This window comes from Ictalurus furcatus, chromosome 8 (genome assembly GCF_023375685.1).
Source record: "Ictalurus furcatus strain D&B chromosome 8, Billie_1.0, whole genome shotgun sequence".
Lineage (NCBI taxonomy): Eukaryota > Metazoa > Chordata > Actinopteri > Siluriformes > Ictaluridae > Ictalurus > Ictalurus furcatus.
Window position 1 is genome coordinate 27,752,802 of NC_071262.1, and position 13,210 is coordinate 27,766,011.

Here is a 13,210-nt window from a genome sequence, read left to right on the forward strand (position 1 = left end):
TTTCCTCAGTTCAAAGACATGCATTGTAGGCTGACTGGCATTTCCAATTATACATAGTGTGTGCGATTGTGCCCTATGATTGGTTGGCATCATGTCCAGAGTGTCCCCCATCTTGTGCCCAGAGTTCCCTGGGATATGGTAGTGGTAGCTCAGCGGTTAAGGTGTTGGTCTACTGCTCAGAAGGTCATGAGTTCAAACGGCAAGCTGCCACTGTTGGACCCTTGAGCAAGGCCCTTAACCCTCAGATGTATGAATGAGATAAATGTAAGTCGCTCTGGATAAGGGTGTCTGCCAAATACCATAAATGTAATGGAATATTGTGTTCAAACAGTCTCTTTATACAGTGGTTGTGAGTGCTGTGAATTTTATGCAGATGTGCATGATTAGATTGAAAGTGAGTGTTCTGGGATTTGCAGTCCATGGCAGCCATATTTGTAGGACGCAGTGCAGGATGAGAAATGTAGTCATTGGTTTGCTGTGATAAGACAAATATATACTCCAGGCTCCCCAGTGACCCTGTGTAAGATAAGAGGTATGGAAAATGGATGGAAGTAAATAAATGCAACCCATGAGCAGCATGTAGCATTATCACCTTTCAGATCCAGATCCCGCGGTTTGATCCTGAGCTCTAGTTACTGTCTGTATGGTGTTTCACACATTCTCCCTTTGTCCTTGTGGGTTTCTTCCAGGTTTTGTCATTTCCTCCACCCTCCCAAAAACATGGCTAAGATAAATTGTCCCTAGGAGTGAAGGAGTGTTTGAAAGTGTTAGTTCATGGTGCTGTGTGATGGACTGGCATCATGTCCAGAGTGTATTCCCACTCTACATCCAGTGTTCCTGAGGCAGACTATGGACCTACCACAACCCTGTTAAACATAAAATGATTACACAGAAGAACCCCAAAGAAGATGAGATAAAAAAAAAAATGCAATCATGCTTCATAAACAACAAATCTGGAGAACAGAGCCATGTTTTAACAGCTTTATTGTTGCAAGAGGATGTTAGTAATCACTGTTTTCAGCTTTCTGTGAATGTTTCCTTTTATAAACTATCCCACCCTGGCATATGTGAAGAAAATAATTTCACTGTACTATAATGTACAATATATGGACAGAAGTTTAAAGACACCTGATTATCACATCCAGATGTGCTTGTTGAACATCCCATTCCAGATTTATTCCCCTATGCTGTTATAATAAGCTCCACTGTTATGGAATGGCTTTCCACTAAATTTTTGAGTGTGTTCATTCAGCCTCAAGAGCATTAGTGAGCTCAGGTACTGATGTTGGGTGAGGAGGCCTCACCTACTCACCTACTAAAGGCTCATACTACAATAGGCCTACACTTTAAAAAAATACATATATTTTGAAGTATAAAAGTGTGGTCCTAATCAACAGCAATCAGTAAAGTCACAAAGAAGAGTCTGAAAGTTATACTTAAGTAAATGACATTTATTTAAACCTTTCCAATGGTTCTAAATTGATTTTCTGATTTCGTTACATTTCTTTTGTTGCCTGCAGGTAAAATGGGTAAAACAATAGAAAGTAATAGCACTGTACAGGGTACATAGACTCCTGGTGACCAAAATAGAAACCTGTAGCTAGAAAGGAAATGCCTCCTTACATAGAGAACGCTTGAAGTGCAGCAGCCAATCAGATGAAAGTCTCCAGTGCAAAAAATACCTAGTGCTTTTGTGATTTGGCTACTGTGATCTGCTCAGCATGAGTCTCATTTCATCACTGAAGATGTCTGTACTCTGGATTCTTGTCTTATCGCTTTGTTTAATATGTAAGTTATTAATAGCTTTCATTAAAATGAGTTCTCTTCTTAGTTGTGATTTCAATTAGTTTAAAATTTCACCCATTGTTTCTTGATGCATTGTATCTCATTTTGAATTCTTTTCTAACTCCAGCCCAAGCTGTGGATATTTCTGGACCATCATTTATCCCTATGAAGGCGGGAGAAAATATTACTCTTAACTGCCCATTTGTGGCGGGTCAGGGTGTGTTAAATATTGTCATTTGGTACAAACAAATATTTGGAGAGATGCCTAAAAAAGTGGGTGAAAGATCATCATATACAGATGTCAAAATCAGCCCAGAGTTCAAGACATCAGGATTTAAAATGGAGGCAACTGATCACAGCTTTTCCCTGAAAATTTCACATGTAAAGAAAGAACACCAAGGTCTTTACTACTGTGTAGAATTTAGCTGGGATAATGTGTCACTATCCAGAGGAATGCTCTTGGCTGTAACAGGTAATTAACTAAATCAAATCTGCTTATACATGCATATATATGACAGTCACCCAATTATGCCATTTTTGTGACTTTATATTTGTTACAACAGCTGTTCTTAGATTCTGACTGAGCCGTATTTTGAAAAACAACATTTTAAATCTGCCAAACTGTCTGACGACAGCCTCATATACATCTTTTTAATGCAACATCACTTACATATCAAGAATACCAAGTGGTTGAAAAAGACTAATATACCAAAAACTGTGGTTATATTTGATATTTTGTTGAGAACTTTTGTTTTGCATCTTTTCTGGATTTAATTTAATTGATATTACCAAATTTAATCAATATTGTACTATATGTATACCTTAAACAAAAATCCCATGGATAAGTGGCATGGTTAGGACACTAGATTTAGTCCATTTCTGTTTATTAAATAAAAGAATATGTTTGGACCTGGGCTTCCGGCAAACTTAAAAAAAAAAAATAAATAAAAAAAAAAACTTTAATGATTAAATATAATCACAGTTTAAACAGTGTAAAGATTGTACATTTTTCTACACATTACATTAATGAATTTAGGTCCAGTTTAGTTGTTGTACAGACTGAGAATTATGTATCATATGTTTTGGATGTTAATATTTGGAGTCATATTTTACTGCTTAACATTTACAGTACATATGTTTCAAGGAAAAAATATCCCTTTTATCTTGTCAAAATGTGACCGTGCTAAAAGATAAATTCATGCTCAAATGAACATCAATGATGTGGTGCAGTAACTAGCGATGGCACCTCACAACCCCAGAGTTCCCAGTTCGATCCTGAGCTCAGATTAATATCTGTGTGGAGTTTTGCAAGTTCACCTCGTGCCCATGTGGGTTTCCTCTGGGCTTTCGGGTTTCCTCCTTAATAAGTGGATTGGAAAGTTACGTTATTTGACTTAGAATATTTAATTAGGAATTATTTCCACATTGATTTTAACATGAACCGATTTTCTTGAACTTTTCATGAACTTTCTATATTATCCTGACCAGATGACAGAGATGTAAAAGTGTCAGTGGTCCAGAGCGGCGTGTCGGACTCGGTTCCTGCAGGAGCGTCAGTGACTCTGCAGTGCTCGGTTCTCTCTGAGAGCAGATCAGCAGTACTCCAAGTGCTCTGGTTCAGAGCTGCTCCACCACAATCCCATCCTCAAATCATTTACACTCATCACAACAGCAGCCATCAGTGTGAGAGCGGCTCTTCTACACACACCTGTGTGTACAACTTCTCCAAGAACATCCTCAGCCTCAATGATACTGGAACTTACTACTGCGCTGTGGCCGTGTGTGGGAAGATCATTTTTGGGAACGGAACCCGAGTAGAATTGGAGAATGTACCAGAAATTGGTTAGTGAAAAACATCAAAAATATTTGATCTATTTATTTATTAATTCGTCTCTATTTGTTATTTCTGAACATAGTTATGTTATGTTGACGTCACAGCTAATGTGAAAGAATGAAAGAATTGTCAAAGCATCAAGCCTTTATTTCTTTATATTTTTATTTGAAATATCATGTTTATGTCTCCCAAAGCAACTTTTAATCCTGCATTGATCTGCCTGGGAACAGCATTGGTAATGTGTGGGGTTGTGATCTCTGTTCAAGCTGTTTTACTCTGTAAAAGGAAAAACTGTGTACAGTGCAAAGGTGCGTGTTTCATAAGATTCATTTTCAATACACGTTTTGCATAAAAATGACCAGCAGTTAGACTCAGTTATTAGAATTATTAGATTGGGTTGTCCTAAAGTCATTAATGTTGTAATACAATGTTAGCATTGGTAGATCTTTAGGCATTATCAGTCATGCTCTTCAGATAAGAAAATCTGTTCCATAATCTCTTATCATTTATTTTTCCCCAGAGAGATTTCAGCACAGTGCTGTGATAAACACTAAGAAGGTGAACACTCAGGTACTTTTTCACTTTTTCACAAAAAAACGACCCAATTATAATATAATACACAAAAAAACTTTGTTTTTTCATAGTTTTTTAATCTTTATTAATGATTAAATAATTCTTCATTAGTCATTTTAGATTGCTGTATTAATGTACTTCATCATTAATGTTTATTATCAGTGATATATATATTTTTTAAATAATTTAGGACCGTGACTCTGTGGAGCTGAATTACGCTGCCTTACACTTTAATGAAAGGACAACTAAAAGAGTGAGAGAAAATCGAGGTCGCCCTCAACACAGTGTGTACGCTGAAGTGAAATGTTCCAGCGTTACTTAAAATACATTCATACAGTCTTTTATTTTATTCCGTCACTGAAATTGTTAAATAATTTAATCTACTTTAGTTTTTCTGCTCATGGATAAGGTTTGTGTAGTGGTCTGTGCTGAATCTAATTTTGATTTAAACACTTGGTGAACTCAAATCGCATTAGTTACTTGAGAAAACATGATTTAATTCTGTGTTCATGAAATGATGATTATCTCATGACTGCTTCTACACATGTATATTTGTCTGTAATGTAGACTTTATGTGATGTGGAAAAGATCTGCTCATCAGGAAACACCTGATTGAAAAGCTTTGATTTATTTTCAGTACCGAGTATCACAAATAATTCTTGGCCATTCACTTTGTTTTCCAGAACATAGTGTTACCTGTATTTAATGCATTTTTATTATACTTAAGTTATACATTCATCAATATTAAATGAAGAGTGCACGTTGTGTGTGCTGTTGTCTTCTTCCTTCTGTAAGTGGAAGAAGTTTGTGGTTTGAGTGTGAGAAGATTGGTTAGAGGGTAAGAACAGTCCTCATTTAAACAACCTTGTTTCAAATCCTTTAACAGAGATGCCAACATTTAGGGTTTTGCAGTGCTATTTATGATTTTTAACCCCTTCTTATGGTGAAATAGGAGCCAGCGGAAAACTCCACCTATCAGTTTTTTCCAGCTAAAGCAGCAGTCAGACAAAACACAAATAGAATTCACAAAAAAAGACAATTTTTTTATGGTACTAAAAATAAAAATTGTTAGTATTGGCAGACCTTATCCAGAGTGACTTACATTTATCTTATTCATACATCTGATCAATTGAGGTTAAGGGCCTTATTAAAAGGCCCAACAATGGCAGCTTGGCCAAGCTGGGATTTGAACTCATGACCTTCTGGGCAGTAGACCAACCCCTTAACCTAAAATTTGAGAAGTTTACCTTGACATAGCTATCATACAAAACCAGTTTACAGCTTCTGGTCAAGCTGCAGGTCTTCATCAGAAACCAGTGTGAACTCCATGCAGACCTGGAACAAATGAATGTTGGTGAAACCCAGAGGCATGATGTAATACTCGGAATTCCCTTACGGTGTGTTTTCTGAATGTCTCCTTCCCAGACTTACATCAAGTTCATCAAATGCAGGGGACAGCTATACATAGTACATAGTACAAGTTACAGAGTAACTTCAGAATGATTTGTTCAGATTCATCCATTCATTATTATTAGTAAACTTTCAAAAATTTTACATGCTACAATCAATTCCTCTAATGACCCTCATATTTATTATTAAAAATATTATTGAACTTTACTCAGATTTCCTTCATCTCTATTTACACTCCCACCCATGAACCCACACTTCCTCTGCTGTTGCTTCGATATCCCTGAGCTTAGAAGGCAGCTACATGGCTAGTATTTGTCGTACAGTGGTGTATGGGGTGTTCATGGAGGGGTAGCCCCTCTGGTGGGGAGACACGTCGTACTCCCTCAGGAGTAGTCTGTCCCCCTTTGGTCAACCTTTCGGAAGCCACCTGAGCGACTGAGCAGTCCTCTTTTAGGATAGCGATGCTCACCTCTGTAGACTGAGGAGGGGCTAGAAAAGGTGCCCTACAAAAAGTCTGCTTCACCAATCCTGACCAGCTCAGCCAGTGGGAATCCCACTTATGCGGGCGAAACCCGAAAAAAACCCAGTAACATTCCTCTCACTCTTGGAGCGTGGAACATACGCACTCTCATTGATCATAGAGATGCCGACAGACCTGAAAGGAGAACTGCCTTAATTGTGAAGGAGGTTGCTCGCTACAAGATCGATATAGCGGCCCTAAGTGAGACCCAAATGGCAGAGGAAGGACAGCTGACTGAAGTTGGATCAGGCTACACCTTCTTCTGGAGCGGGTGAAGAACAGACGAACGCCGCAATTCGGGAGTTGTTTTTTCTGGGCAGACAAAGCTGGTAAAAAAGCTATCCAACGTACCCAGAGGTATCAGTGACCGACCGATGTTGAATTTACCCTTGTCTGGGAAAAAGCAAGCCACACTCATTAGCGCTTACACACCAACAATGAAAAACCCAGAAGACATCAAGGACAAATTGTACCAAGACCTCGAAGAGCTGATTGCTATAATACCAAAGTCAGACAAGTTGATCCTCTTAGACAATTTTAACGCCAGAATTGGCACTGATTGTGTGGCGTGGAAAGGAGTGACCGGCAGACATGGCATCAGTAGCTGTAACAGCAATGGACAGCTGCTCTTGAGGATATGTGCAGCAAACGATCTTCTGATAACTAAAACCGTTTTCTGCCTGCCCAAACGCAACAGAACAACTTGGATGCACCCCCACTCAAAGCACTGGCATCAGATCGGTTACATATTAGTCCGCAGGAAAGACAGACAGGATGTCCATGTGACTAAGGCCATGTGTGGTACAGACTGCTGGACGGACTACAGAATGCTCGTCTCAAAGATGAACCTCAGGATTCAGCTCCCCAGACGTCCACAAGGCATCATGGTCCCAAATATACAAATCTGGTGGACCTAAGTTAATTAAGAGGCTTACTGAGATGTTCTGCGAGATGTGGAAGCAGAAACGCATCCCCCAAGACTTCAAAGATGCGTCCATTATTCATCTATACAAGCGTAGGAACTCACCAATCTTGTGACAACCACAGAGGAATTTTGCTATGTGTTGCAGGAAAGGTCCTCATTAGAATACTTCTCAGCAGACTCACACAGCATCTTGACCAGGGCCTGTTGCCGGAGGTCAGTGTGGCTTCAGGAAGGAACGAGGTACTGCCGCCAGACAACTACATGAAAAATGTCAAGAACAGAATGTCCAGTCTCTACACTCTGTTTGTGGATCAAACTAAGGCATTTGACTCTGTGAGCCATTAGGGCCTCTGGAAGATTATGGCCAAATTTGGATGCCCAGATACGTATAATGAAATGGTGAAGCAATTCCATGATGGCATGCTTGACAGCATGGGTCCAAGATCTTGGCAATTACTCAGAGCCATTCGCAGATACAAATGGTGTGAATCGAGGTTGGCTCCCAGCCTCTTCAGGCTTATGTTTTCTGCCGTGCTGATTGATGCCTTCACAGACAATAATGTCGGGATGGACCTGCACAACCGTTTTGATGGAAGGCTATTCAATCTGAGGAGGTTTCGAACCAAAACCAAGGTCCATTCCTGAGTTCCTATTTGCTGACGAATGCGCCCTCAACTCAGGAACGCAAGCAGCCATGCAACGCTGCATGAATCTATTCTCCGCAGCATGCATGAACTTTGGCCTCACGATCTCTGCCAAAAACAAACGAGCTTCTGTATCAGCCCACGCCTGGCTGTGACTACACTGAGCCACCCATCACTGTCAATGGCCAGAAGCTTAACAATGTTGACAGGTTTACATACCTTGGCAGCACCCTATCAAAGACAGCCAATATCGATGAGGAAGTGAACACTAGACTTGCCAGAGCCAGTGCAGCTTTTGGAAGGTTTCAATCTAGTGTTTGGAATTGAAGGGGCATCAAGACTGAGACCAAACTGAAAGTCTATTCAGCGGTTGTCCTGCCCACTCTCCTATATGATTGTGTGACCTGGACTGTCTACAGTCGCCATGTGAAAAAGCTGAACCACTTCCACCTGAATTGTCTGTGGAAACTGTTGAAGATAAGATGGCAGGACAAAGTCCCAGACACCGATGTCCTTCTACAGTCTAAGATGACAAGCATCCACACCATGCTTTGCAAAGCACAACTCAGGTGGGCTGGCCATGTTGTTCGCATGTCCGACGAATGATTACCAAAGATGATGTTTTATGGCGAACTACATCAAAGGCAAGCGATCTCGTGGGAATCAAAAGAAGAGATTCAAAGATACCCTCTAGGCCTCTCTCAAGAACTGTAACATAGATCCTGAAAACTGAGAAAGCATAGCCGATGATCGCTTGGGGTGGCGCAGATGAGTTCATGATGGTGCAACAGCCTACGAACAAAAGTGATTGTGTTATGTGGCAGAGAAACGCCTTCTTCGCAAGTATCTCCTCTTCACCAGGTAGGCAGTCTGATCTTCTGTCCTCACTGCAACCGTCAATTCTGGGCTCAGATTGGACTAATCAGCCATCTCCGAATCCACTCCCACTTAAACTGATGATACTGTGTGGTCCTCATCGACTTTGATGGACAAACTAGAGAAAGAGAGTAGATTTGTCGTACAGAAGCAGGAAGATGCAAGGTCCTGATTGGTTAATACTGCTTCTCATTATAGCAGCTGGTAGCCAATACAATTACATCACAATACAATGTGATGAAAAAAACCCTAAAGAATGCGTTTGACATTTCAGGAGGTTAAATCTGGTTATACTGAGTTTATTGACCTTTTATGAACATCGTTAGGGAAAGAGTACTGAGCAAAACAATGTTAATTGACATGCGTATAATCAGAGCCACTGAATGTGTTTTATTAACCAACTATGTATAAAATGAAATATTTAATGGGCAGTTAAACCCCCCCCCCCCCACCAGAGTTAATACTTAACACTTCAAAAACAATAAAACGTGCTGTGTGACGGTACCTTACTGAGTCAGTTGTACAAATTAGTAAGCTATGATTTAACACTAAAGAATTAAACAGTGATTTAGACATTACCAAGACAGGAACCCAAGCAATTGGTTTAATTTATATATTAATCTGAGACAGAACTGTGTCAGTGAACTGTTAAAATATAAACTATAGACTTATTTTTGTCCAATGAACTACTCAGCTAATTTCCGTTTTAGTAACTTAAATAAAACCCTTTTTATTATGCTTACCAAGTCGCACAAGTCAAATAATAGAAAATACAGAATAGATAAGTTCAATGTAAAAGTATTAAACAACTATGTGAATGAATAAGTTTGTTTGTGCACTATTCACCACTGACTTCTGCTGGCCAAAGTGAGCTACAAACACACATGTAGGTGGAATGGAAATTTTAAAGTGATCATGTGATTTGTAGTAGGCAATGAGATGAAAGCCTCCAGTAGAAAGTTCTCAGTGGTTTGATTTCTAAATTCTTTCAAACACCTCGACCCACGTATCATGTCATTTTTGAAGATGGCTCCACTCTGGATTCTTGTTTCATCTCTCAACATAATATGTAAGTTTTAAGTGTTTTTATTTATAGATTTAAAATGTTATATAGATACTGTATTCACCTGTCTACAATTTCATCCACGTTTCCTTTGTTGCATTGGATCTGATTTGAAATTCTTTTCTAGTTCCAGCCCAAGCTGAGGATTGTACCCATCCATCATTTGTCTCTGTGAAGCCTGGAGAACGTGTTACTCTAAACTGCACATTTCACGATAAATACAGTAAAGAACTTATAGTTTGGTACAAGCAGCAATTTGGAGATATGCCTCGGGAAGTGAGAAAAATGAGAGTGTATATAAACACCGAGCCTGGGATCAGCTCAGGATTTAAAGTAGAGGAGATTATGAATGGCATTTCTTTAACAATTCTGCAAACAAAAAAAACTGATGAAGGATTGTATTTCTGTGGAATATATACCTGGGGCAAATTTACATTTTCCAATGGAACATTCATAGCTGTGACAGGTAAATCACTTACACATACACAGATACAATATACATTTATATACAGGCTGCATTTACAAATGTGATCCAGTATAGAGAGCCAGCCAGGAGGTTGAAACATGAATTATGAGCTTTACCAAGTTTTCTCATCATCATTTAATGATTTGTAGGCTGCTATTGAAAGCATGGCTGTGGATAGGTTGCAGTGTACATGACATTTCTTTCACTAATGGTGCAAAAATTTAATTTAGTATCAAAATTGTGAAGCATCTTCAGTTAAAAATAATGGCGTAAAACATCTCTTTTTACTGTCTAGTTTTATATTTGTTGTAATTTGAATTTTTTTTAGCTATATATATATATATATATATATATATATATATATATATATATATATATATATATATATATATATACACACACACACACACACAAACAAATATCAAAATTGTCAATTCATAAATACACACACACACACACACACGCAATTATATATAAATGATTATTTTTTTAAATTAAGCTGCAATGCCTTCTTTTCCTCATTTCATTATTACTTTATCTTAATTTATTTTAGGATTCTGTGACTGACATTTGCAACAAACTGTTGCATTTTTCTTTTGTGTTGCTTTTCCAAGCTATTACTGTAGCTTCTTTCAGTTGGTGTTTGTCGGGGCGTTTCTCCCTTCAGTCTCCTCTTTAGGAGGTGAAATGCATGCTCAAATGGGTTAATGTATATTGATTGACTTCGGCAGTCTAAAACCTTCCACTTTTCCCCCCTGATGAAGTCCGTTGTTGTATTGGCAATTCAAAATAGTTGTACTGGCTATGCCCAATGCTTGTGTGATGGCTCTGATAGATTTTCCTCATTTCTGTAGCTTCAAAATGGCTTGCTTTTCTCCCATAGACAGCTCTCTGATCTTCATGTTGTTTTATTGTTTTTAAGAAGAAATGCAGACAAAGCTTAGATCTCAAACCAAGAGTAGACATTCAGAACTATTCATTCTTTAAACAATCAATTTAACAGAGCACACCTGGGCAGCAAGAAACACCTATCTGTCACATGTTTCAATATTTTTGATCACTTGGAAAAAATGGGTGGGTTCAACAAAAGGTGCCATGTTCTATGTTTAAAACATCTAGATGTAAATAGGAGGAAAGGAAAGCCAAAATTCTGATCTGTTGTCACATATTAATCTTTTGATCGTATAAAACACAATAGAATTGGCCTTGCTGTTCCAATACTTTTGGATTATTTATATATATATATATATATATATATATATATATATATATATATATATATATATATATATATATGTGTGTGTGTGTGTGTGTGTGTGTGTGTGTGTGTGTGTGTACACTTTTATCCAAAGCCACTAACAAATAATAAAATACAAGCAAAGTGATATCAAGCAGAGAACAATACAAGTAGTGCTACCATACAGGATCTATTAATTGAGTTCTAGAAGAAGCAAAGTGCACAGAGTAGAGCTGTAAGAGCCAGAGAAACTTAAAAAAAAAAAAAATTTAGGGGTTAGTTAAGTGCTCACAGAAGACGTGGGTCTTTAGCTGTTTTTTGAAAATAGTGACACATTCTGAGGTCCGGATTGAGGTTGGAAGATCATTCCACCACTGAGGAACAGTTATTTTGAAGATTCTTGAAAGGGACCTTGAGTCACACTGAGTAGGTACTACTAATCGTCGGTCGTTAACCGATCGCAGATTGCATGAGGGAACCTAAGCCTTCAGGAGAGTGTTGAGGTAGGGCGGTGCTGTTCCAGACAAGGTCTTGTATGTGAGCATCAAGGCCTTGAATTTGACCCGGGCTGCTACAGGAAGCCAGTGGAGGGAGATGAAGAGGGGTGTGACATGGGTTCTTTTGGGCTGGTTGAAGATGAGGCGCGCTTCTGCATTCTGAATCATCTGAAGGAGTTTGATTTTGCTGGCTGGAAGGCCTGAGAGTAGTGTGCTGCAGTAGTCCAGTTCTGATATAACAAGAGCCTGGAGTTGTAGTTGTGTGGCCTGTTCGGTGAGATAGGGTCTGATTTTCTTGATGTTGTACAGGATTAACCTACAGGACCGTGCAGTTGTTGAGATGTGACCTTCACAGACCAAACTGTCGTCAAGAATCACCCCAAGGTTCCTGGCTGTCCTGGTTGGCTTGAGTGTGGTTGAGCCGAGCTGTAAAGTGAGGGTGTGGTTGATTGAGGGACAGGCTGGGATGACAAGAAGCTCAAATTTGAGATTATATAATATATATACACACACACACACACACACACACACACACACACACACACATACACACAGCACTGAATATAAAATTGTAATGAGTTAAAGACAATAAGATCTCCACATTTTATATATTACACTGAACAGGTAATGGAGACGTAAAAGTGTCAGTGTTCCAGAGTGGCGTGTCGGACTCGGTTCCTGCAGGAGCGTCAGTGACTCTGCAGTGCTCGGTTCTCTCTGAGAGCAGATCAGCAGAACTCCAAGTGCTCTGGTTCAGAGCTGCTCCACCACAATCCCATCCTCAAATCATTTACACTCATCACAACAGCAGCCATCAGTGTGAGAGCGGCTCTTCTACACACACCTGTGTGTACAACTTCTCCAAGAACATCCTCAGCCTCAATGATACTGGAACTTACTACTGCGCTGTGGCCGTGTGTGGGAAGATCATTTTTGGGAATGGGACACGAGTACAACTGGATGCGAACAAATTCAATAACCAGTGTTTCAGTAGGTATTTAATTGTAGTTTGTATCTGTTTACTTGGCTTTAGTTGTAAATATTTAGAATATTACCATGATTCTTCAGTGTGCACTTATTCATTATTATGATACATTTATATATTTTTCTACAGAGGGATCTGATTCTGTAGTGATCTCCCTTGCTGTAGCGTTGGCAGTGTGTGTGGTGGTGATTTTTGCTCAAGTGATTTTCAGCTGTAAAAAACAAAACATGAGTAAGTCTTTATTAGTTTGTGGAGTAAAAATTAAAAAATTGATCTCTTTGTAATAAATTCACCTTAACACATACAGTTTAAATGATAAAACATAATCCCACTGATTAAATCAATTTGGGACAAACTCTTTAATTCTGTGGCTTTGTGCTGTGTATTAACTAATG

General features: G+C 38.9%; 2 protein-coding genes across 2 annotated transcripts; both read left to right on the plus strand.

Annotated features, from left to right (window-relative positions):
• Positions 1-1,525: 1,525 nt before the first annotated feature.
• On the plus strand, positions 1,526-3,632 carry LOC128612041 (signal-regulatory protein beta-2-like). Its single transcript, XM_053631945.1, has 3 exons — positions 1,526-1,529; positions 1,832-2,257; positions 3,274-3,632. Exons 1-3 carry the CDS (start codon positions 1,526-1,528, stop codon positions 3,630-3,632), a joined length of 789 nt encoding a protein of 262 aa, XP_053487920.1.
• A 5,961-nt stretch (positions 3,633-9,593) lies between these two features.
• On the plus strand, positions 9,594-12,983 carry LOC128611824 (uncharacterized). The gene is made up of 3 exons (XM_053631634.1): positions 9,594-9,636; positions 9,758-10,096; positions 12,455-12,983. Exons 1-3 carry the CDS (start codon positions 9,594-9,596, stop codon positions 12,919-12,921), a joined length of 849 nt encoding a protein of 282 aa, XP_053487609.1. The 3' UTR covers positions 12,922-12,983.
• The last annotated feature ends 227 nt before the right edge of the window (positions 12,984-13,210 follow it).

Coding starts and splice junctions, on each gene's coding strand:
- LOC128612041 (XM_053631945.1), top strand. Junction 2,258..3,273: donor AATGCTCTTGGCTGTAACAG/GTAATTAACTAA, acceptor TATCCTGACCAG/ATGACAGAGATGTAAAAGTG.
- LOC128611824 (XM_053631634.1), top strand. CDS start 9,594: ATGGCTCCACTCTGGATTCTTGTTTCATCTCTCAACATAATAT. Junction 9,637..9,757: donor TTCATCTCTCAACATAATAT/GTAAGTTTTAAG, acceptor ATTCTTTTCTAG/TTCCAGCCCAAGCTGAGGAT. Junction 10,097..12,454: donor AACATTCATAGCTGTGACAG/GTAAATCACTTA, acceptor TACACTGAACAG/GTAATGGAGACGTAAAAGTG.